At 44.6% G+C, this 25,241-nt stretch overlaps 2 protein-coding genes across 2 annotated transcripts in view; both read right to left on the bottom strand.

The window, feature by feature from the left end:
• The window catches only part of CHST15 (carbohydrate sulfotransferase 15), a 51,213-nt gene extending 42,727 nt beyond the window's left edge, over positions 1 to 8,486 (bottom strand). Inside the window, exon 1 of the mRNA XM_066323447.1 lies at positions 8,431 to 8,486. The gene's annotated coding sequence lies outside the window, so the exon portion shown is untranslated. The remainder of the gene's footprint in view (positions 1 to 8,430) is intronic.
• On the bottom strand, positions 8,407 to 8,859 carry LOC136364460 (cuticle collagen 2C-like). The gene has a single exon (XM_066324431.1). It carries the CDS (start codon positions 8,857 to 8,859, stop codon positions 8,407 to 8,409), a length of 453 nt encoding a protein of 150 aa, XP_066180528.1.
• Positions 8,860 to 25,241: the final 16,382 nt, after the last annotated feature.

Raw genomic sequence — 25,241 nt, 5'->3', positions numbered from 1 at the left:
AGTAGATTTAGAGTGAAATACTTTCAAAGGGGAGAATGATAGTGTATATATTAATATTAAAATTAATTTCTGCAGCTGCAAAGCTGGGGAATAGAACCTCAGCTTCACTGCAACCAGGATGTGGCTTTCATGCTGTTGTTTTAACCAAATCAAGTATAAGTTTGCCTGGGTAATCAGGGGGAAAAGAGGATTAGGACAATTTGTACTTAGGCCTATTTATCTTAGAAATAAAGCTATTCTCTACTAGGTTGGGTGAAACTGTACCTAATCATCATCTGATAGGTGATATAACTGTAACGATTGTTGGTAGCTGAACGTGATTATTACCTTAAACCAGAATCGTGAGAATCACAAGGGAAGATATTTACCAAAATTCATGTTTAGGTGTATACAACAGAACAATGGGAGGCTTAATGATTAACAAAGAGTTGTAGAACAAAAGGGTATAAGACTATATACTTTTTGATTCCTCATTGGAGTTGGATTTGGGTCTCTACCCCAACTCCCAGAGCTCTTCAATAAAGCACCACATATAATCATTCCGTGATTATGTGTTTCCTACACTAACACAGCCACTCATCAAGAAGAAAACTTTTAAAGATCCCATTTCAATTCATTTTTTTTTTAAATGCTGGCATGCTGAAGTCAGCAGGAAGACATTTCAGTGACTTTAATGAAGCCAGGGGTTCATCCAGAGAATTGCTGTTTGGAACGAACAGAGCGTTTATATTATCTCATTTGAAACCTTCCAAGTTTTTTGTTAAATGCAACTTAATGATATTTGCTATTTCAGAATTATTTGCTATCTTTGAAAATACAGAAAGGAGGGTATTAAAGTTCTGCACTGTAAAATGTTTAGTGATGATGGATGGGATAGTCTTGTTTCAGTAACAGGCATGTTTTTAATGCATAAATATTAATTGTCATAAAGTGCCTGCTCATTTTGCAGTTTTGGAAAGCTTTAGAATGTAGAAATTGTAACAGTCCAAAAATGATACTGTTGGTATTTACATATTTATCAGCATTTTCACGGCACATTTTTAGGGCTTTTTTTTTTTTTTCATTTATTGTCCAATGTACCAGCACAGCAAGACAAAAAAAAAAATGGAAAACTGGAGAGATGACTACACCCACTTAATGGGTATCATTACAGGAAAAGACTATCAAAACTCAGCAGAGGCTTTTTATGCATTCCCCTGTATTACACCAGAATGAGTTATTGCAACATTCTAACTCTGATGCTAAACCAGAAGAATGCTCAATTTTTACAGCTCTAGCAGGAACGAGCAGCAGGTGAGTGGAATCCATCTGAGAGAGTTATTGACTTCAGGGAAAAGCTGCTCCTTGACTAAAAGCTCTGGAGGGTTACCCAGGTTTTCCAGCCTTGCCACGCTCCTTGGTGAGTAGAGGGCTCTGAATTCCTCCAAAACAACTGGGAAACTGTTCCCACTCCCACGAGATTCTGGTCACCCCCACATCAGGGAAACCCAAAACGTGAATTACTCCTGATCTAGCCTAATGCCAGGTAAATCCACGTGGGATTTCCACGGATACCAACCTAGATTACATTTACTCTGCTGTGTATTTTTGATTTTGCTCATCTCCTCAGCAATGCTCAAAAATCTCTAAAGGGTTAAAAATTTCCCTATTTAAAATCACTTGATGTCAGACAAATTTTTATTTCCTTTTTTTCTTGGTGAGAGAGAGGATCAGCTCAGATTCCACTCTTCCCTTCTGCTCACCTCTCACATCTCATTTCTTGTTTTAAAGATGGTATAAATAGCTTTGCAAAGTAATTCTAATACTGAATGTCAAGTGCAATAGTGGTTTCACTCTGATTTATCCTTATCTGATCCTCAGGCAAGTTAATCCTCAACCTGAGAAACTGTTTTCAGAGCTTTATAATTGATGAAACTTTTCATCTAAATTATTTACTTTACGAACGGCTCCGATGAGTCGCTCAGGGCATAAAGCTGTAGTACTCGATGCTGGAGTGCTCAAGAACATGTTTTTGTCTTCTTAAATTAAGAGCCCATCACTACAACTCGTGCTGCAGTTTTTATTGGCAGTCTTTAATGCGCAGCAGGGTTTTTATCTGAATTTTTATCACTTGCAATAGATGCAGTTACAACCCAGATGTCTTGGTGTTATCCCAGCCTGGAGCTCCAGGGAGACACAAAGCAGGGAGAGAATCTCTGATCCTGAATCTGACAGTGTGAACCAGTATTCCTTCCCTGGAATCACCTGGGCACAGGCTCAAAGCCTGGTGGACACATTCAAAACCTGCTCCTCTTCCATTGGAACAAAATCCTTTCCAGAAGGAGCCCCAGGAAATGTCCTCAGGCTTCAGCAATCCCAAGGATGAGCTGTACAGCAGCAGCCCTAAAAATGCACTGTAGGAAGGGGTGGAAGACAAGAGCAGGAGTCCAGTCACCAGCCTAGCACAGTGAAATACAGCCACAAAATGATGAACTTAAAAATCCGAGATTCATTATCCATTTAATTTACTTAACATTACCAATATCTGTTTAACATTATCTAATATCTACAGAGCTAAGCAAAAAATATAAATTGCAGCTAAAAAGTAGCCAAAATCAAAGAGGCTGGGAAGGAATATCTGATAAGGTATTGCATGGGCTTGCGAGGAAGTGTTGGTTTTAAGAGCTGCTGTAGAATTTTCAGGAGATGAAGCTCCCCTGTGAGGAGCTGGGCCTGCAGGCAAACCCATCTCATTATGTGATACATTCTCCTAATAAACGATTAAACCATCCTTCTCCATTCCTTCCTATTTCTAGCTTTACACAGACAAACCTCCTGGCTGCACCAGTCAAAGAGTCTTTTTTCTTTGGATTAATAAACTCTGGCACTCAGACCATTACATCCCAATTTAGGTACAGCAAGGTTGACACTGGGCTCTTACATTTCCTCCAAATTATGGGCAAAACCTTCCAGAATCCTGATTTCTGCTACTTTTTTTTTCCCTGAGTTCTCTCCTATTTGTTGGTATCTCACTACTCATTCAGTGCCAGTTCTAAAGCATTTTAATTAAGTGGTTTTTCTCCACACTGTTCTAAGACCTGAAATTGGGCAAACCATCCAATATTACAAACTCACATCCATGTGCTGCCCACCCTCAGAGCACTCTTTCAACGCTACAAGGCTTCTTCCATCTCCTAACTACACATGCCGCACATAAATCCTTTTTTTTTCCTTTGTATCTTGCAGAGTTTTTCATTTTTCAAAGCAGTCTTATCTTGTTTCCTCTGTATGACTTTGAACTTTACATTTTATCTTCACTCTTGTCTGACCTCAGAGTTCTTCCCAGCTCAAGCTCACCTGTAACTCAACGACTTAGTTGAAAGGAATGACCTTCCCTCTATTTCATGCAACCCTGAAAAGTTACAAATCTAACTTAAACTTGTCGAATTTAAGCCAAACACCAATAAATGCAAAAGCAAAGTAAAATATAATAATACAAAAGCCTTTTTCACTCTCATCAGTTTTTCTAATTTTATGGGTAGATAGCAGGGTACATTCACCCACACTGAAAATCAAGGTTTTTCTGCAGGAAAAAAAAAATCTCCTCATGAAACTTATTTTTTCCTACTGGAAGGCGTGAAGCAAATGGAAAATGTCAGTTTGAGTATTTTGCTATTTAGGTACAGATCTGCACCTTTTACAGTGAGGAACAACCCACCGTAGATGCAGATTTGGCCTAAAACTCCATTTATTTATAAAATGCTGTGCTTCTTTGGTGAGTAAATGATGGCATAGTAAGTTTTAGAACGTTAAGTGTGTATTTGGTGCCGCTTGGTGTATAAACAAATAAAAGCCTGGGTTGCTTCCTTGCCACTCCATCCCACCAGATCTCCACAGGGTTGGGTTCATTTCCAAGGAAACCCATGGCACAGGAGGCAGCCACGTGCCCTCCACCATCCCCAACACTGCAGGGGCTGTGGCTGCTTTCAGCAAACCAACAGAGGAAGGTTCATACCACCAGGAGCTCCAAAAAGCTTTCTAGAGTTGAGGAGGACCACCTCATTTCTGGCCAGGTCAGAAGAAAATCAGCAGCCAGGCGCCAAGGTTTGGGAAAGAAGCCTTTCAGGCAGCTCAGGCTGTTGTGGGAATTGGAGGAAGATGGATCTGGGAATGAGAAGAGGCAATGGGTTGGGGTTGGAGGGTTGATGTAGGAGAGGAGCTCTAGGCCAGAGTGATCAGAGGGCTGGAGCATCAATCCTGTGAGGAAAGGCTGAGAGTGGGGGTGTTCAGCCTGGGAAGGTTCCAGGGAGAGCTCAGAGCCCTTCCAGTGCCTGAAGGGGCTCCAGGAGAGCTGGAGAGAGACTCTGGACAAGGGCTGGAGGGACAGGACACAGGGATTGGCTTCAAACTGAGAAAGGGCAGGGTTAGATGGGATATTGGGCAGGAATTGTTCTTAGTGAGGGTGGGCAGGGCTGGCACAGGGTGCCCAGAGCAGCTGTGGCTGCCCCTGGATCCCTGGAAATGGCCAAGGCCAGGCTGGCTGGGTTTGGGGCAAACTGGGACAGTGGAAGGTGTCAGGGTTGGAACTGGATGAGCTTCAAATCCCCTTCCCACACAAACCAGTCTGAGATTCTCTCTTGTGACCTCTGGCGTGCTGCCACCAGACGGGACAGAGGCAGTGGGACAGTGTGCCAAGGGTCCCTCACTCCTGTTCACACCCAGCACCTCAACAGATCTCTCACCCTCACCACAGCTGCCTTGTCACTGCCATCAGCCCCCAGTGCCCATCAGGACAACATTTTTCCTTCTGTTTCCTCTTACAAGGCATCACCTGCTTATCTTCCCTCGGAGGACGCTCCTTAAAACTAAAGCTTACAAGCCACGTTCACCAGCTGCTGGAAACCAGGTGTAACTTAAATGAATAAATATTCCATGGCAAAGCTACATTAACTGCTCGCCCCTAAAGTGCTGTTTAGTGGCATGTCAGGCCCAGCTGTGTAATCAAAGGATTACAGTGCTCCCATTGCAAGGCTCTCCACCTCCTCGGGAGCTTCCCTGCCTCCCTCGCCTGTAAAAACCCAACCCAGGCACCAGGACAGAATTGTGATCGTGCCTTTGAGCTTGGGAAACGCAACCCAACAGGCCGTGGGGACAGACACAACACGTTTCCTGTCAGATACACGGGCAGCCACACAAATTTTTAAGAGAACGGGACAGCAAAGCTCTGGATCATCAGTTTGTTTCAGTGAAATCGCAGTGTAAGTGGAGGGAATTGGGTGCAATTCAGGCTGCTGTGAAATAAGATCTTGCAGGAGGTTACAGGTCCCTTCCCCTGAATAGCTGCATTTAGACTCCAGATCTGACACCACACTTGGTCAGCAAGAAAAATAGGGCACTTCACAAAAAGACATAAACAAATAAGGAATACTAATTGTGGGGGGAAGCAGGGAAAAGGATGCTCTCTTATTGGAAGTCAACCATGTTTTTCCACAGCACTTTGGATTCTCCCAGCTGAGCAATGTAACTCCAGCCAAGGAGTGTGGTGGGAATTTAGAATTACCCCTCCCTGTGCGAGGGGTGGAGGAAAACAGGCGGGTTGAAGGGGAAAATGGGAGTCTAAAGACAGCAATTAACGAGCCCCGTTCAAATCAGGGTACATCTTCTGCAAACCCTCTGAGGTGTCTGAAGCAGTGTTCCACATCAGGCAAGTACCCAGAGTAGCACTGAGTAATTTAAGAGCACACTTCCTTGGGATTTATGACTGTGGGATATACATTAACTGTGGAATATACATTAACTGTGGGAGCAATTAGGAGGGAGAGGGTGATATCAGTATCTGTTCGTGTCATGGCTTTTCTTCACCTAAGTGATGCATCTGTGCTGGAAGAGAAGCACAGTTGGGTGTTCCAAGTTCCTAAATCCACATGTCATTTAGGTGAGATCAGCCCTCTGCTGCCAGCTCACCTCTGGAGAAATTCCATCAGCACCCAGTGGTGACACAACCCTGAGTTACAGCTCATGAGATTTCCCTCCACGGACATGTAGGGAAGAACTCAGTGTAGGAAAAGTAGTTTATAATAGGAAGGATTCCCTTCCTAGTCAGCAGAGGAATTCCATAAGAAATCCTTGTTGGCCAGCAATAACTCATCAACTTTGGCAGAGTTTGCTGCCATCCCCCAAACCATTTAATCTTCAATATAAACCAATTCTTTGAGAGGTGCTTCAGCACCAGGCCACAGCCCATCCTTAAAAACACTTTCAGGAACACTGAAATCACCTGGGCTGCCAACGAGAGCTTTGACCACTGAAACTCTCCCTTCTCACAGAGCTCCTGCCACAGGTTGCTTAAAATAATGTTAAAATATAAAATGAGCAGTGCTTTATTTGCATCTCTGTGATTATGCCTACATAATCCTATCCTTGTTAATGGTGCTGGTGGATTACACACCTTCATCCTTCAACCACATGAAATAATTCCAATATGAGAATCTGCTTCACCCTTCTCATTTATATGATTTCCAGATATGTACTTTTAGTTTAGCAATGAAGATAAAAATCCATTACTGCCTTCCATTGCATTAGTGGAATTAAGTGTTTTGCAATGTAAATCTCCACTGTTTGATCATTACAAACCACCAAATAAAACACTCTGAATTTGAGATTAGTCCTCCTATGACAAAATCTGAACCATAAAACTATTTTGCTATTGATTTCAGAACTGCACAGTGGCTGCAACTCACAAACACAGGATCTAAGTGCTCTTTAAAAAAAAAAAAAAAAAAAAAAAAAAAAAAAAAAAAAAAAAAAAAAGGAAGAAAGAATAGTGTAGAATCACTACAAAATCTTCATACAAGTAGTTTCCTCCTTTCTGCATTCAAATTGATTTTCTTTTTTCTGGCATGTGAGGAGCCAGATGAATCTTTTGACTCAATGCCCAAGAGTGAAATGGCACCAGCAGCAGCAGAGAAGCTCTAAGGGCATGAGACGTGTGACAACATTTTAATCACTGACAAAAAGAGGCTTCAAGGCAGCTACTCCATTAGTGCTTGCTGGTTTTAAGTGAGATTTATTGTTTATGAGTGACTGCACATACAAAACATATCTATGTCTATAAATAGCACAGATAAATATATATATATATATATATGGTTCATGTACATTTGGGGATGTTTTATGGGTGGAAATTTCCCTCTCTGCCAAAGATCAAGCAGTCCCCAGTTAGTATCAAGTGCAGTGCTGTTCAATCAGGTGTTTGTTTATCCAAACGAGCACATATGATTTTCAGTTCAACCTTAAAAATATTTACTTTTCATGAACAGTTCCAGCAAACTTTGAGATTTAATCTGTGATGTGCCCAGCTGGCCACTCTGGTCTTTTTTTTTTAAGTCTCAAAACACAAAAGAACATGTTTGTTCTACAGGAGATGATGATGATGGGTTTTTGGTCTGGCTAAACAAATCAAGAAGTGAAACCATTCTGATGTCATATGTAAGGAAGTCAGTGTGAAGGGGACTTAAGGCCAGAGAATGATATGATATGATAAATTTTTTTAAAAAATTCCAAATCTTAAAGGCTTGGTAGGTATTCAGATGCACCATCCAAACAATACTCTCACATATCCCATTAACCTACAAATCTGTCTGTGCCTAAGGCAGTCAGATCACTGCAGAGTACGGCTGTAGTATTACAATGAAGCAGCAGAGGAAAAAATTAAAAAAAAAAAAAAAAAAAGAGAGAAGAAGAAAAAGAGAAGCCCATATATGAGACCGCCAAAGTTCAGCTGGTGAATTGTTGCTTAACAGACTCTGACCATAATAACCCGTCACTGAACCTTGCCTGCATTCTCAGCAGCTATGAAGCTATTTTTAACAGCCAACAGCTTGCGTTTAAGAAATACCCCTCTTCACCCAAAAACCTTCACAGCGAATGGCAACATCCACGCCCGGCTCGCTCCTAGGTGGGATGCGCTGCCGGGATTTGAATGGCTCTTTCAGGAAAGCCCCTTTGCAAGTGTCAGCTCCCCCAAAGCCCCCAGCGCAGCGCCATCCGCGGGGACCTGCCCAGCGCGGCCAGTGACAGCATCCGCGCCACCTTTGTCCCCGCGGGGTCCCGCGGAGCACAGACCCGCTCCGGGCGGGTTCTCCCCGCCGTGCCCCGCTCCCGTCGCGGCTCCAGGGGATGCCCTGGCAGCTCCCGGGGTGCCCCAGCCCGCCGGGGAGCGGGGACAGTCCCGTGTGCCCCGGCTGGAGCCGCGCGTCCCCCGAGCCCAGCCGTGCCCGGCGGTGCCCCCGCGGCCGCCGCTGCCCAACTTCCCGCAAAGTCCCGCCGCCTCCAAACTTGGGGAGCAGCGGCCCGGCTACCCCCAGCCTTCCCGCAGCGTCCCATCCCATCTCATCCCATCCCAATCCCATCCTCTCCCATCCCATCCTAATCCCATCCCCGCGCTCCTACCTCCGCCGCCTCGGCTCCGCTCTGCCCCGCGCTCGCCGCCTCCGCCGGCTCTGCCCTGGGGAAGGGGGGCGGAGGACGAGGAGGAGGAGGAGAGGAGGAGGAGGAGGAGGAGGAGGAAGGGGGAGGGAGCAGCCCCGCCGCTCCCCGGCCGCGCTGCGCAGCCCGGGAGGCGGAGTGCGGCCGCTCGGCGCTGCCCCGCGGCTCCGGGGGCCGTGCGCATCCCCCGCGGCTCCGGGGGCTGTGCGGATCCCCCGCGGCTCCGGGGGCTGTGCGGATCCCCCGCGGCTCCGGGGGCCGTGCGGATCCCCCCGCGGCTCCGGGGGCTGTGCGGATCCCCCCGCGCACGGGCTGCGGGGATGGAGAGCGAGCAGCGCGGGGGATGCGCCGCCGAACCGCCCGGGCGGGGATGACGGGCATCCCCCGCGGCATCCCGGGCCCTAAGAACCTGCCGGGGATGGATGGAGAGAATCGAGGAGGAGATGGGCCCCCGAGGGGAATTGGGGCTGTCCCTTGCGAGCGGCGGAGCCGGCATCCCGAATCCGGGCGGGCAGGCAAAGGTCAGCCCGAGGAGACTCCGGGCTCCGATGCTGCCGAGGCTCCGAGGCCGGAGCGAGTCAGACCTTCCCTGCTGCACACCTGGCAGGCTGCAGGCAGCATCCAGTGCCCTGTTCCAGCCTTGGAATGGCCACAGCACAAACGTGGCTAAGGAGTCAAAAATCTTCTACTCACTTGAATGCGAAGTTTGTTCTCAAACAAGAGATACTACCAAAAAAAACCCTCAAAAAAACATATATATGTGTGTGTATCTCTCTCTATCTCTCTCTCTATATATATATATATATGTATACATATATATATACATATATGTATGTATGTATGTATATATGTGTGTGTGTGTATAAATTTAATATACATAAAAACTGTTAAACTGTCAGAGGGCAAGCTGAGATTACATTTTAGGAAGGAATTCTTCCCTGTGAGGGTGAGGAGGCTCTGGCACAGAGAAGTTGTGGCTGCCCCTGGATCCCTGAGGCCAGGTTTGGCTTGGAGCACCCAGGGATAGTGGAAGGTGTCCCTGCCCATGGCACAGGGAGGGGTGCAGCAAGATGGTCTTTAAGGTGCCTCCCACCCCAAGCTGTTCTATGGTTCTGTGATGATAAATATATGGTTAAATGTATAGTCTGGTTATTAAGTCTGTGATACACACACATCCTTTCTGAGATGCAGCACACGTCATTTCCCTCAAAGGTTTAATGCAACACTTGCAAAGCCAATATTATCAAAAGGAGGACTCTTCATATTTCCCTCCTCACACTGTTAAGCCAAAATCCACGAGTTTAATACTCAGCAATATAATTTCTAAGTGCTTGGAGTGATGAAGCACGAGCTGAGCATGAAAGAGCAGTGAATTCTCTATTTTAGTACTTCCTTTTGTGATCAAGCCCATCTTTGGTTTTAACTTTCAGAAGCATCTAAAGCTCACACAGCTCTGTGGGAATCTGTTTTGCAGTGAAACCATATGTACCTTAAGAGTAAAATGCAAAGCAGAAGTTTACAAATTACACAGCTCTGATTGGGAGCCAAACAAATTAAAAGATTTCAAGCAGGTGATTGTGCACCTGTAAGATGATATAAAAACTTTGAAAAGATTTTAAAAGCCACACAGGCACACATTTCCTACAGCACCACGTATGTATCTCTGTTCAGATCATATCTGAATCTCACCTGGTTTTTAGGGGAAAAAAAACACCCAGAATAAAGACCCTGATGAGGTGAAACCTGTGATTTATAAAATACTCACACATATTCAGTGTTTCTGTTCTGAGTTAAATATGCTGCCCTCCAAGGCCTTTTTTGGCCTCATGGGATGCTCTGAATAGCAATTATCCTTAGCTGGATTTCTGTGTAATTACACTCCCTTCCTTTTTCTGTATTTTTAAATAACAAAAAAAAAAAAAAAAATCAAAGAAGCTGTCATGAAAACAAGATCTTCATTCCCTGGGGAAGTCTCTGTTTACATTGTTTCTCACCAAGCAGAAGCTGGAGTAGAAATCTTGGTGGTGTTTTCCACGTGGTAGCTCAAACTTCCAGGCACTCCCTGAAGGTTGAGTCTGCCCATCTCACAGACATTTACAGACTGTGTTCAGCTTTACCTGGAGAGATGGGGATGAAAACACAGACTTTAATGGCACAATAAATCCTTCTCCAGGAATGGTGTTACCAGGAAAAAAATATCACAGAATGAAAGAATGGTTTGGGTTGGAGGGACTTTAAAACCCATCCAGTCCCAGCCCCTGCCATGGGGACACCTTCCACTGTCCCAGGCTGCTCCAAGTCCTATCCAACCCTTTCTTAAACACTTCCAGGGATGAGACAGCCACAGATTCTCTGGGCATCCTCTGCCAGGGCCTCACCACCCCCACAGGGAAGAATTTTTTTCTAATACCCTGTCTAACCCTGCCTTTTGTCGGTTTGAATCCATTACCCTTTGTCCTGTCACTACATGCTCTCGTAATGATTGCCAGAGGAAGAAAAATCAGAATAAACAGCCCAAAAATCTAAAAGCAAAGACTGACCTTTAATTCTCATGATTCAGAGTTCAAAGAGGAAGGAAATGAAGAAGTTTCAATATAGAAATTATAGTAGAGCTATCTCTGACTGGATTGGTTTTCATAAAAAGAAAGGTCCTGACCTCCACCTCTGTAAATCTGATTTCTGCTTGTTGCCATGCTTACTCTGCAACATACGAAGAATCATCCCACTTTTAAAACAAGTTTGTACATATTTCTTAGCTCTGAGCAGGCTTATGTGGTGAAAAAGATGGGAGAGTCCTTTAGCAGTGTTGAAGAGCAGGCCCACAATTAGTGGTGCAAACCTGTGAATTTAAAAGGTGGGGTTTTTTAACCATGTGAGTCCTTCCTCCTTGCTGCTGGCTGTGGTTTGGGGCAGAAATCTGGTGGACAGGTCCAGTGGTTGTGTTTGCCAGCAGCAGAGCTGTGCATCTATAGCCAGATTTAACTCTGGGATAAATAAATCAGATTGTGTCCTCAGAGCACCGCTGTAATGGGATGCTAATCCTGGGAAACGGGCTGCTTTTCCTCCACGTGCCTATTCCAGCAGCAGCAGCTCTAGGTTATTCTCACAGAGAGGGCTTAGAAATGCAGATGTTTCTGCTTTGTGCTTCCTCTCTCCCAAACTCATAAAGCAGAGGAAGGAGTTCATTGCCCTCAAGGACCGAGGAGGATTTTGCTTCCCACCCCGGCTGCTTTTGGGGAGCCCTTTTCCCATGACCTCCATCCCCAGGCAGCTCTTCCCAAAGCCCTTCGCAAGGGACGCTGCTGCAGGGTGCCAGCACAACAGTAATATCCTTACAACAAATCCTAATTCCACCAGAAACAGACGTGGGCAGTGATAGGAAAAGACCAAAACTTCCCCAAAACCCCCTCTGTGCCCCGAGCTGCCGGGAGCAAAGGGACCTGCCACCTTACCTAAGGCAGCTGCCTGAGAGGACACTTTTTTCCCCAAGGGAAAACAGTGATATGGTGGAGCTGGAAGCAAACAACTTCCTGGAGCGGGGACCTGTAAATCCAGCCGGGAGTTTCCGTGCAGTGAGCCTGGAGAACCAGCAGGTGATATGGATGTTGTATTTAAGAGCTTTAAGACTGGGCGCTGAGCCGCTCGGCTGAGCAGAGCAGCAGCTCAGACGAATTCCAAGCGGATTTCCCAGCCCGCTTCTCCCTGACACGGGCTGGCCTTAGGATGAGCAGCCACAACCCTCCAGCATCCCCAGAGATTATTTCAGCTCTTCTCCCAACTCCAAGGCTGCGAGTTGGCGCTCTGAGAAAATTGCAGGAAGACTCGCTATTCTTAGTCGTCTGTTCTCCCATTAAAATATTGGTGTAATTCTCACCGGAATTAATGGAATGTGTATATTTTAAAGAAATGCATTATTACTCTCATTTTGCCCCTGGTATCCTGGCAACAGGCACATTCACATCACTAATTTCATATCTTGTACATCCTTCAGCTCTGAGTGAAGGGTATGTCAACCTTCAGATACTCTGAATGCCTTCTTTGCTGTTTTCCCAGCTTGGGTTGGGAATTATTCTTCTTGGCATGCACATCCTTGGAACGCCTCTGGGAATTCATGCTCAGCCCTTAATTGAAGACAATGCCTTTGACCCTGGAACAGACAAAAAGTTAAAACTGAAACTTGATCAGGTAAATGTGGCAGAATCTGGTTTCATACAAATGATCTGTTAGATTTTAATGGTGGAAGCCAAGAGCCTTTTGCCTGATGCCATCCTTTCATCCTGAGCTGTGTGTCCTTCAGCATCCTAAAGATTTCCCTTTAACTGGTGATCTTTGTACCCTCCAAGTATTTGTTGAAGGGTATCATTCCCCTCTTAGCCATCATTTAGCCAAGCCATGCATATTAAGTTCTTTTAATCTTCACCCATAACTCAGTCTCTTCCGACCTTTCATCATTTTTATTACTCTTCTTATGAATTTCTTCCAATTTGTCTGCATCTCTCTGGCAATGAGGCACCCAGGATTTACAGCCTTGTTTTAGATACGCTCTCCCTGCAGCAATGCAGATGATGTTACCTCCTGCTACTTTCATCCACCACGGTCTAAACAATACTCTGGAGTTGTGAGGTAGCTGGGAATCAATTAAAATGGAATTTAAATGGTTCAGTGCTCAGAGTTACTATAATTCTTTTGTGGCACTGCGTGCAATGAGAAGCCTTGGAGCCTGTGAATACCTGCTGCTTCTGGAAGCACGTGTTTGTGATTCCCAGGGCAGGCAGAGCTTTGAAACCCACTCCGTGCACAGCTCTGTGAGTCTCTCTGAAGGGATATGAAGGAGTTAAGATGCAGAAGACAGATGGAGATGGGTTCAGATTGGCACCAGGAACAGCTCATGTGTGCTGCTGGCTGAGGGCTCCACTCTGCTCCCCCTGGAACTCCCGGAGAGGTGACAGCACCCAAGGACTCATCACAGCAGCAGCAAAACTGAAGGAGGCAGCAGCCAAGAGCTTGACATTAGGTTGCTTCAAGCTCTGTTTAAATGGTTTGCTTTAATAAAAAAAAAATAAAAAAAAAAAGGCTTTAGAAATCTGCAATGCTTTTGAGCTTTGATTAATGAAGAGAGATAGCTGAGCAGCAGGTTAAATGATGAAAGATGCTCTAAGACTTCTCAGATCTGCTAAAATGATCAGGTGGCTTCTCTGTCCTCACCACATGTGGTTTTGATTCAAGGCACTCACTGGAGTCAAGAGGATCTCTGCTCCTGGTTCCTCTTTTCCCACCTGAACAACCCCGTGGTTTCACATTGCTCTGGTGGATAAGGAGGGAAGGCTGTTACTCCTGGAGGTATTTAGTTCCTCTCTCAGAACATTTTTTCCTTTTCTGTCCCACACACAAACTGTAGCTCTCCAGATCTGTTTTGTGTTGTCACATTTGGTCTCTGAGCCACTGGCAGGGAATTGAAGGTGCACTTTACGTGTGCACCCTCCAATACCCTGAATTTTCACTGTCATGTCGTTTATTACTCCTCCTCCAGCTCCTGAATTCAAAATGAAGCATTTAAAATTTGATCAGGGATGTGTTCTAATGATTGCTTGGATTATATGTGTGTCCTGTTTCCTTAAGTGATTTCTACCCTTTTGTCTACCTCCAGAAAAAAACCCAGATTAACTACATTTTATAGGCTCTTTTCCCTACATATCCCAGTCTTTCCTCTTTCCCATATGTTGCTCTTCACTCCTGAAGTTCCTTGCAAACCCCAGCCTTCAACAGTGGCTCAAAAATAATTAAAACAGCTTGTGACATGAAGCACACTTACATACAAGTCATGTGCATGCACATATCAATCTGTCCTTAAAAATTATTTGCATTCTGGACAAACATCTCATAGTGCTGGGGGAAAAACAACAACAACAACAACAATGAACAAACAACTAAAAACCAAACAAACTGTTTCTTTTAGCCATAATTTATAAATGTTTCAAGTAGCAAGGCTGATTTGTTAATGCTGAGTTTGTGGGGTCTACTTGAATAGACGTGGCCTGTAACATCCTGATTTTTTCCTTCAGGAGCAGAGGATGGGCCCTGCCCCTGTACAACTGCAAAAAGATTAATTTCCAAGCCTGCTTTTGCTATATTAGCCTTCATTTTAGATACCCAAATAAAGTAATTTAACTTGTTAGATGTTCTGTGAAAAATACCAAGATAGACCAACTGTCTTTACCTTCAAAGTTATGAAAACCATTATTAAAAAGATCAATCACCCAACCTCCTTGCTGACATAATGATAAATGTTTCCTGTGAGTGTTATTCTATCTTCTAATTTCAGAAAAATTAATATACCTTTTTTCTGCCTTTTTTTCCTCCCTTTTTGCTAGCTCAGGCCTTGTTACAAAGCCATTTTAATTTGCAATCATTCTTCCAGTGCACCTGCAATGATAGAGCTGATAAACACTTTCTTAGATGATAATTTTTAATGACTACCACGATTGCAAATCAAATTTTTGCTTCAGGAAGAATGCCAAAGATGGCAGAAAACTGAGAGACAGAAGAAATAGCATGGGAGGGCTGAATTTCATACAGTAATTATATCGAGCAATTTAGTCCAGTGGAAGATGTTGGGGGTTGGATGAGGATGAGCTTTAAGGCCCCTTCCAACTCAAAACATTGTGTGGTTCTGTGATTAGCAATTCTTACTGCATTTTATTTTTCTGCTAAGTTCCTACTCACACAGTTAAAACACTGCCACGCTTGAATCCATCAAAAATCTCTCAGTTTCTCCTTTTTTTCCCAGTGCCTAAAAGCTGAAACATAAGAGCAGGGTTTCTGCAGATTGCTGATATCTTGCTGAATCAGGCAGTTTGGGGCAAAGCCAATTCCTGTGACTCCTGTGGTCTCGCATGAGGAATTGCTTCTGTTGGAGAAGCGTTGACCATTTAATATACGGTGCTCATGACTCACCATATATTCCCAGAGCACTTGGAGGTATTTCCATGCTGTCTCTGTATTTTTACAACCTAAACATATTCCCCTGGAGATTTATGCAGCTTTACATTCTTTTCCCTCATACACTTTTCCAGGAGTTTTATGGGGGAGCAGAGAGGGAGCCTAAGCAGCGCGGGCAGCTCGCTTAATTTAGCACAGTCCTGTCCTTTCCAGTTCACCCACCTGCAAAATGGGAATAATAATAAGCACTTAAGGGAGAATATTCACATGTCTAGCTTGAGACCTTTAATGTTCATCTCCCCAGAGTCTCAGCAGAAAGAAACAGCTTCTAATTCAGATGCTTTGAATGGGTTTCTAATGGAGCTTGCTCCTCTTCTGGCAGCCAGGGAGACCAAGTTCTCAGCTCCAGCACCCCTCCATCAGGCAATGGGTGGCATGCCAGAAGCCAGACACCGTGAACATCCTCTTTCATGCCTCATCCTGCAACCACTTCCACGCTCAGCTTCCCTCTGGTGGAGCAGTGTCTGATTAACTCTGGTTTTCCACATCTGCAAAGTGGAGTGGGTTGTGGGATGGACACCCTGCAGAGCCCCAGTGATCACTGAGGGTGAAGAAATGAGCATTTCAACACCATTTTGTGTGTGTTAAACCCAGTGGAGGCACTATGAATTATCAATATGGCCAGTCATTAGTATTCATTAGGGCTCAGAGCAAACTACTGCGACTCAAATCTTCCTGTTGTAGTCTCTGGGTTGTAATTGTGTGACACTGAGCAAGTCACTTCTCTTGTCCTCATTTTTCCTTGTCATTAAGACCTCTGCATCATCCCTGAGTGTGATGTGAACCTTAATAAGGCTTGAAAAGGGCTTTGAGAACTTGTGGTGAAGAGGGAAATATTAATGTCAAGCACTGCTGTAAGAGCAGATGAGACGGAGCAAGAGCCTCAATCCCGATCCAAAGGGCTCAGAGTGGTGCCATGGAGCACTTCAATGCCTTGTGGATCCTGCCCAGGAATACTGAGGACAGAGAGGCACACCAAGCCAGTTCTGCTCACAGGCAGAGCCAAGAAGCACCACCAGGGAGTTGAGATTTGGAAAAACCCATCCCTCTCTCGCTTTTCTTTGGCTTGCACAGGCAAGCTGCCCATTGGTATGCACGAATGGATGTTTAGGCTTCTAAACACCCACTCCTGGACACAGAAATGCAATTTGGGACTGTGTTTAGCATGGAAAGACTGGCACAGAAATCAATCTTTATTTCAGAAAATCTTCTCTTCAGTGTTTAGCCTTGGTGTTGATTATATGAATTAGATCCCTATTACAAATGAGCCTCATGTCCCAGAAACTAATGTGCTGTGCTCAAGAAGCAAGACTTTCTGCATTTCATCATCATTCTGTTCCTTAATGATTCGACTTTCCTGGCAATGATGAGAAATGTTTATTTCCCTGGAGTATTTCTGGATGGTGAAATTATGGTGTTATTTGTGGGCAGTGGATGCTGCATTAACCCGCCAAGGCTGCATTGCCATCTTCAATCATTCTGTTTGGAGAGCTGGCCACCTTCTTTCACACCTCTGGTTTCCACAGTACCCTTTGGCCACTTTTTCATCTATTCAATCCACTTTTATACTGGAGACAGTGGCTGCCAGCTTCTGCCTGCTTGGAGGCATAGGAGCAAGACAAAGTGACAAAGTGACAGTGAGATAAACACTACTCAGAGGCCTTAGTCTGCATTTTGAGGACTGCTGTAAATCAGAATGATGGAGAGAGACAGATTAGTGGTGCCAACGTAGAGAGGTGAATGTGCCTGCTGGGATCTACATATTCCTGTAAAATGCATCTACTTTTCATTTATAGCCAGTGATACGAACACTGTCATAATGTTGTGGAAAAGAAGGATGTGTTGACAGCAAGGTCAGGCTCTTGTGCAGTTCTTCAGGCTCTGCAGGAGTCATTGATGGAGTTAATGCAGGTTCCTACAGTGCTACAGCCACATTTTCTTATTTCCATCTCCAGTTAGAAGCAGAGCAATACGTTATTCTACGTGATCATATAAAAGGAATTCTTCATTTCATGTCTTGTAACTTCTGTCACCAGGTGTTGGCTGACACTCTCCATCCTGTTGTAAAATCCAGCTGCCTTTCCCATACTGAAAACCCAAACACCTGTGGTGCCTTGTCAAGCCTCTAAAGGGGGGAAATGATGCCTTAAGTTTTAGCTTTCATGTTTTTCAGATTCTGTGCTGCCTAAGGGTGTAATTCTGAGCCTCATATTAAGTGCTAGTAGGCTCTCTTCACAGAGCAGGCAGACAAAACAAATCCTTCTCCTGCTGCACACCAAGGACAACTTTCAGCCCCAAAGCACAAACAAGGGTGAGCTGAAGGGAGGAACAAGAAGGATGAGACCTCACAGCCTGGAGCTGGAATTGGACAATTAAACCCCAATATGCAAATGGCCCAAAACATATAAAAGTGTGAGACCTTGTGATCATTTTGGGTCCACCTTGGACTCTTTTCAGGCTCTTGTCCTGCCCAAGGTGTATCCTAGAGGCCTTTTAATAAATATCTGCTTTATTCTCTTAGTTCTGTTCAGTCTCTGTTCCAAGTCAGCCTTCCCAAGGCATCACCTAAGATGAGATGAGTTACATACCCACACATAGATGTGATGTTTGAGGCAATGGCACCATTAGTTAAAGCAAAATATCAGTGAATTTGACTCCCTCACCAAAAGATTGCACTTAAGAAAGTTACATCAATGCAAAGTCAGGCCTGAAATCTGCCATCTGCCAAAGCAGGGAACCCTGAAGTTTAATGCACCATTGGAGCCAGTGCTTGGCTGCTCTGCAGGTACCATCTGTAGTTTTTTACATTGCTGTTTATTCTGATAAATTTATGCTGTAGTGTGTTAAAATGTCCCAAAACTATGAAAGCAAATGAGCAGTGTGACAGGGCTCAGCCCTGTAAAGACAATAACTTGGACATGATCAAATATTTCAGACTTGAAAATCTCAAGGCTTAACCTCATGTAAACCCTTGGTTTTACCATTCGAAATCTCTGCTTAGTACTGGAAATCTTGCAGTACTGATTCCCTCTGACTATACTCCCAGCACACTGGAATTTCCTCTCGTGTTGTACTAACATAGAGCTCTTTGCTCAGAATTGATTATTCTCCCTGCTGCAGCACAGACAGTCACTGCCATCAGTGGCTCCTGTTGGAGCTTTTAGGCCAACACAGGTGAAAAAAAAAAATAGGAAAAAAAAGCTTTGGTGCTCAGCTCCATGTGCTCCCAATCTCAAATTCACCCTACATATGAGCAAAGGATGATGTTTTGGAAATGTACAGGCATGCAAAAATCACCATATTTGATGATTTACTCACAGGTGACTTTTTCTTTCATGCAAAGGGATGCAACTTAAAAGAGACCAAAGTTCCCTGTGGTTGATTCATTCAGCTTTTTGGATGGGAAGATGCAGAACTGCGTAGAATGGCAGTGTAGCCCCACTGCCTTTTTTTTTTTTTTTCTCCCCTCTCTTCTAGTTCAGAAAAGAAATGTCAGTCTGACCCATCTGCTGGAATCTGAGCAGAGCCCCAAAAGACCCACACACAGCCTGGAAGACAAGTGCCCATATGGTGTCTGCATTCATTCATTGCAGGGCTGGTAGGCAGCAGAAATACCTCAGGGAAGAATTGGGGATGAGAAGATATTTTTAATAAACCAGACTGCAGTGATCTATAATGGGAAATAATCACCGAGCCTTTTCCACAAATATCTAAATTTCTGTCTCTCCTACTTTCCCTTCCAGTGCTGGCAGAGAAAAAAAACCAGAAAAGAAAGATTTCCTGCACTGTAAAACACTCCAAATTTCCCAGTTACTGGTGTTCTACTGTATCAAGGTTACTGTTAACATTATTAATATTCATTTTCATTTACACCACTGCAAAGCCATTAATGCGATAAGAATGTTATTATCTTTATAGCAATAAGTATTTATTAAAAGCATGTACAGTGAAAATTGTTAATAAGATGAAGCAATGCAAAGTAGAATGCAATGAATCCCTTAGGAAGAATAATAAAGATTTCTGGCTCTTTTTATTCTTCCCAACAACTTCACAGTACTAAAAAAAAAAAAAAAAAAAAAAAAAAAAAAAAAAAAAAGCAAGATAACAAGGCAGTCTCGAAGTCACTTATCAGAATTTGCAAGGGCTCTGAGTGTTTATCCTCAGTGAAAGCTGGAAGGATCCATTTCTGGAAAATTATTGTTGCCTGCCCTTTTAACAAGAAACTGTCTTGCTGGTTTTGTTTAATTAGACTGTTGCTGTCAATTACTCCCAGCAAATAACACAAAGTATTGCCCAGTGAACTTGGGAAGGCACTCAGCAGCCACCAGGGTGTTGTGAGCTCCCTCTGCACTCCCTGCACATCTCTGGGAGGTGATAAAATTCCCCATTTCTGTCCATTTTCCCCTTCCTCCAAGGAAATAAAAATAACCCATCATTGTTGCAGCCTCACTGATTGATACATTAGCCCTTCCATCACAAGGTGAAATATTTAGTCCCCAAGGCTTCACGTTTGCTGAGCTTTCCTGTTGTCCTGGCAAAGGCTTCCTCCCAGGGGGTGCAGCGGGATGCTCCACTCCGACTTCCACTCACCCCCTGGACCTCTGCCCTGGCCAAGTGGGGCACTCCTCTTCCTCTCCCTGCTGCCACATCCCTCTAGTTCCAATTCCACAATCAACTTTTATTCTTGCTCCTCTTCTCTTCTTCTGCCAGGAGAAGTTGTGGTTGGATTTATGCTCCGCCGCTGACCCCAGCTGCCGGGCTGGCAGCTCCATGAAGGTAGAGCATTCCCAGACCCCAGGAACACAGAGAGCCAGCTCTTCCTCCGTATTCTGTGTTCCCTGCAGCTCTGCTGGACACTTCCTCAGGCAACAAGGCACCTCTCCACTGGCCGCAGCTGAGGCTGGCAAGTGCTGCTGCCGAAAAAATGACAATCTATTTTTTCTTTTTCAACTGGTCGCCAGCTGAGCGAAGGCTGCTGGTGCTTTCTGCTTTGGGGAGCTGAAAAGGTGACCTCTGATTAACTTTCTGGGCCAACAACCTCTTCCATTCACTGTGCTGTAGCCAAGGACCACAGCTCGCTTATTAACTGCTCCAAAAGTCCTCTCCCTTATGCAAAGTCTCCCTCTTTTCATCCCAGTGCTGGGCCAAAAAAGTGACAGGACAAGTGTTGCTGACATGTATGGTCTTAATGCAATTGGATGCAATTCTGACCAAAGTATCTGAATTCCAAGAAGATACAACCAGAAAAGTTCCACCACCAAGCTTGGGTTTGTTTTTGGGTTTTTTTCAGAGTGCAATATTTCCATAGGGAACCCTTTTCAGCAGAGTGGAAGGCATTGTGCTCTTTCCAATTGCCATCCACAAGAAAGATTGTTCCCCCTCAGATTTGAATGTTGGGGTTGATTGACTGTGGGGAGGATTTTCCATGCTGTACATTCAGTATAATCTATACCTGGACTCCAAACTTTACTTTCAAGTTGTTCAAAGATAAAGAAACGCCACAAGAGCAGAGTATAATGTTAATTAGCTTCAGTTTCCCTTCTGTCTGGTTGGCCCAGCACTGTCCACTGATTTTATTTGTGGATGGACTGGAGATATGTTCACATATTTATAACTCCCCTGCCATGGCAGGGACACCTCCCACTGTCCCAGGTTCCTCCAAGCCCCAATGTCCAACCTGGCCTTGGACACTTCCAGGGATCCAGGGGCAGCCACAGCTTCTGTGAGCCCCCTGTGCCACAGCCTCACCACCCTCACAGAGAAGAATTTCTTCCTATGAACAAGATAAAACAGAGGTGAAAAATCATAGCAAAAATGGTGCATTTATTGTATGTCCCAGATGCCTTCACTTTTTCCTTTCTCTTTGAATTCTTTTCCCTCAGCTTTGATCCATCCTGGCAGAATCAACAATCTTTTGTAAAATGTTCTTTTCAGTCCAAGTCCTTTCTGTGATAACAACAAAAACAGTACAAAAAGAAGATTTGGATTATGCTTATGTGTGACTAGACTACTGATCTCACAGCCCGGGAAATAAAAAATAAGATGAAATGTGATTTTTAAATCTGAGCAGGAGGAGGGGATCAGGATGAAACCAAGCACAAGTCAGTTGGGAGTGTGATTCTACAAAGAATCCGCTCCAGAAAATCAACTTGAAGTGTTTGTATGACACAAATTCTGTTTCTTGTACTCACTAGGGACCTAGTTTTCTCCGGGGAATATTTTCAGGCTTTAATTCACCTTAGTCCCATTACCTACACATTATGGAGAGACAGCAAGTGCACTCCGGCTTGCGAGGGAAGATTCCTGTCTTGAACACCTCCATTCCTCCTCTTCCTTCCCCAAAACCCAGCTTTGAACCCACTTGTTTGATGGAGGACTTTTCTGTGGGGATGGCGGAGGACTCACAGCTGGTCCTTCTGTGCACCTCAGTGTTTCTTTGGTGAAGAAAACCTCGTTATTCCTGTCACAAGGTCTTTGTATCCCAGCTCCAGCTGCTCGGGCCGCTGGCTGCCCACAGCAGTCATAAGGCTGGTCTGAGGGGACACGTCCGACAGCGCGCCGGGAATTCGCTTCTTCCTTTTCCTACTCTAAAGCATTCTTCCTTCCCCAGCCTGCCTGGAGATTCTAATTAGCGGCCTAATTACCACCCCCATAGCACACCCTGGCTGACCTTTGCTGGCTCCTGTTCCCAGCAATATAATTTTGGGCCTTCCCTTGTCAACGTAATTTTGGGCCTCAGGTCTGCGGGGCTTGTGGCGCTTCCTCGGCGCACCGCGCTCCGCTCAAGGCTGATTTTTATTCCCCTACTCCAACAAAACGGAACGGCGAAAGCGCTGTAAATTTTCAGCCTCGAGAGGCTCTTCATTAAGCAGCAAATAACTCTCTGCACCTACTTGATGTTGCCCTGCTGTCGGCTGTTTGTCACACGGCGCTTCCCCCTGCTCAGCCGGCCGTGGCCCGTTCCGCTCAGCTGACAGAGCCGCTGCCGGCCAAAAGAATGCACATTACAGCCGGTTTGCTGAGCCTCTGGCTTCAGTACAGAAGCAACAGCATCATTTTTATCCTCATTTGTCTCAAAAGGTTTGTGCTATCTCACTGTCCTTATCAGAGATCAGCGTTTCACAGGGCTGGATCCTGGTGCTGTCCCCTACAGGGAATGGCTCTTTACGGCTCCAGCCCGGCCGCTGTCGCTGATGGTGCTTCCACACAAAGAGGTGCTGTCCAAAATAATGAGCTGCATTTAATGCCTCTGTCCCTGACACTGCCCCACCAGGGTGCCTCTGCAGCCCAGCTGCCCCCAAGTCTTGGGAAAAATCTGGGCTCCCACCCGTCTGCAAATCCTGCCTTGCCCTGGGGTTAAGTGGTGGCTCAGCTCCCTGAGAGGTGCCGTGGTGATTTTCAAGGCACAGTGCATCTAAAAGCCAAGCACCACCCTGGGAAAGATGTCATAAAACAAATACTCCTTTCCTGCTGAAATGCATTATTAAAGCCTCCACCCCATAAATCCCAAGTAGATAACACTCTCCGTGGCACCTTGTAAAATAAGCAATTTTCTGCTGCCGAGGAAATAAATCCTTTTTCTCATTCCTATCTAAACTCCACCAACACGGTGACAGACACAACACTGCATCTGAGTTGGGTTTTGACAGCCTCATACATTTCTAACCCTGTCAGCAAAGAATAAATGTTTGAGGCTTTTCACTTTAAAGAGCTCTGGAGCAAAATGGACTTTCTGGGACCGGCTTCACCCTTTGTGTCTGCCAGCCATAAAGTTTCCCTCCATTTCCAGCACTGCTTCATTGCAGGGCTGAGGTAGAACTGAAGTGCTGAGATCAAATCTGCACTTACTTCAGAGAGGAAGTGAGACAGGGAGTATAAAGACATTGTAGATTCCCAAATATTTGGGGTTTTCACTCCAAAATATATCATGATGAAGCTCACTGTGTCACACCCACTGGGTGCTGCTGGGGCAGAAACAGAGAATGTCTGGGGCTGTATCCAACAGTCCTTGCTAGGACAGACATGGAGCAGCAGTCGGACCAGGCTGGATTTACAGCAGCAGTGTTTGAGGTGACACATGAATTGGGACTCCATTTTCTAGTTTCCTGGTGAATCTGTCCATGTTTCATTTCAGTAAGATGTTACCTTCGGTTTTTCTTCTAGTTTGTTTGGGGTTTTTCAGCTCTAAAATCACAATACTGCTAATTCAGTGATTATTGCACCAGCAAATGATAGCATTTTGTTCTGGTTTAGAATGAGGAGTGATTAAAGAATTCCAGCATTCACCTACAAAATGAAACTGCTGTTTTCTAAACAGCTCTAATCAGCTACTGAGGACACTGTCCCATTTTCATCCATTATGAACCATGCAGGTGTACAGGTTTATTTCCTTGTATGAAAGGTCTATGGGATCATTCATTTCAGAAACTTATGTAATGTCTTATCTTCATTTCTAGCGCAATCAGGGGAGTTAACTTAGTAGCTCATTGTTATTTTTCTGCTCTTTGGTGCACAGAGTGTATCTCCTGTGTATTGAGCAGCTCCAGCAGGGTGTTCAATATCAACAGACTTTACCAAGATCCATATGTGTCCATAGATTTTAGATACTGACTTTGTCTTTTTCTTTTATTCTTTTAAAGCTGAAGCTAAATTCAGTAATTTTTTTATCTACATTATCATATATACAGGGATCAGCCTGAAGCCAAACTAAATTTTCTTCATATTATGAGTAAAAAACCAGCTTGTTCTCCAGCTCAGCACAGATCACTCAGCATAAATCCCTTGTGTTAAAGCCTCTGCTCCTCATTATCAATACAGAATTCCCAATAAGAAGGAAAAAATACTTTCCTTTTCATCCTCATCCTCACAATTCACTCAAGATGCAGACTGAGATTTGAAAACACATTGTCACTCAATCCTACCATGAAAAGCAATTAAAATTCCTTCATAGAGAAACCATCTTTGGGTTGGGTTTGTTTTGGGGTTTGGGTTGGGTTTTTTTTTTTCAGTCTGCTATTATAAATAATAGCAAGGAAAAATAAAGTTTTTAATTTGTGCAAGTGCCTTGACAAAGTTGTCCTTCATCCTTGTGTAAATATTGCTCCTGTAACACTGCCAAGGAATGGCCTTGAGTGTCTGCAGCCAAAAAAAAAAAAAAAAAAAAAATCAGACCTGCTCCCATCTGAGCCCCTGAGACCTACGTGTAACTCATGTTTGTGGCTGCTGTTCCAGCTCTTCAGAAATTGCCTCTGGGCCTCTCCTGACTGGGAACACAGACTGCTGTTCCTTGACTTCTGTGTAGCATTTCAGGAGCAGTCATGGCAAGCTTTGTAAGGAAAAAAATACTTCTATTAGACAAAATGAAAAGGCTGGAGAGAAAGGCCAAGGTCTCCAAGAAGGAATTCCTTTCCTAATGTTCAGACTTGCATGCCTGGATGCTTATATGTTCTTCCAGAGTAATCCAATAAAAGATAAACTTTCTCCTCCTAAAAGCCTTTGCTCCACTTAAACCCTGGACCATGGTGGCTGAAATTCCACGGCTAACTCCAAAGATGATAGTGGAGATAAGGAGAAGGGAATCTGTTTATCTAAAGAGGGACAGAATGAACAGAAGTGGCAGAGCTCTGTTGCACAATCTGGCCTGTGTTCCACATTTCAGTTCAGTGGGGAAGGGAGGGTAGTTCCAGGCAGGACTCAGTCAGAGGTGGTGTTTGTAGGACGAGTCTCAGCTCTGAAGCTCCCATTGAATCTCCAGCTCCCAAACACCATTTGATAGG

This window comes from Sylvia atricapilla, chromosome 8 (assembly GCF_009819655.1).
Source record: "Sylvia atricapilla isolate bSylAtr1 chromosome 8, bSylAtr1.pri, whole genome shotgun sequence".
In the NCBI taxonomy this organism is placed as follows: domain Eukaryota; kingdom Metazoa; phylum Chordata; class Aves; order Passeriformes; family Sylviidae; genus Sylvia; species Sylvia atricapilla.
Note: the sequence above shows the minus strand (reverse complement) of the source record. Positions and strands in the feature narration are given on the sequence as shown.

Excerpts from the sequence above, each read along its gene's own strand:
- LOC136364460 (XM_066324431.1), bottom strand. The coding sequence starts at position 8,859 with ATGCCGCGGGGGATGCCCGTCATCCCCGCCCGGGCGGTTCGGCGGCGC.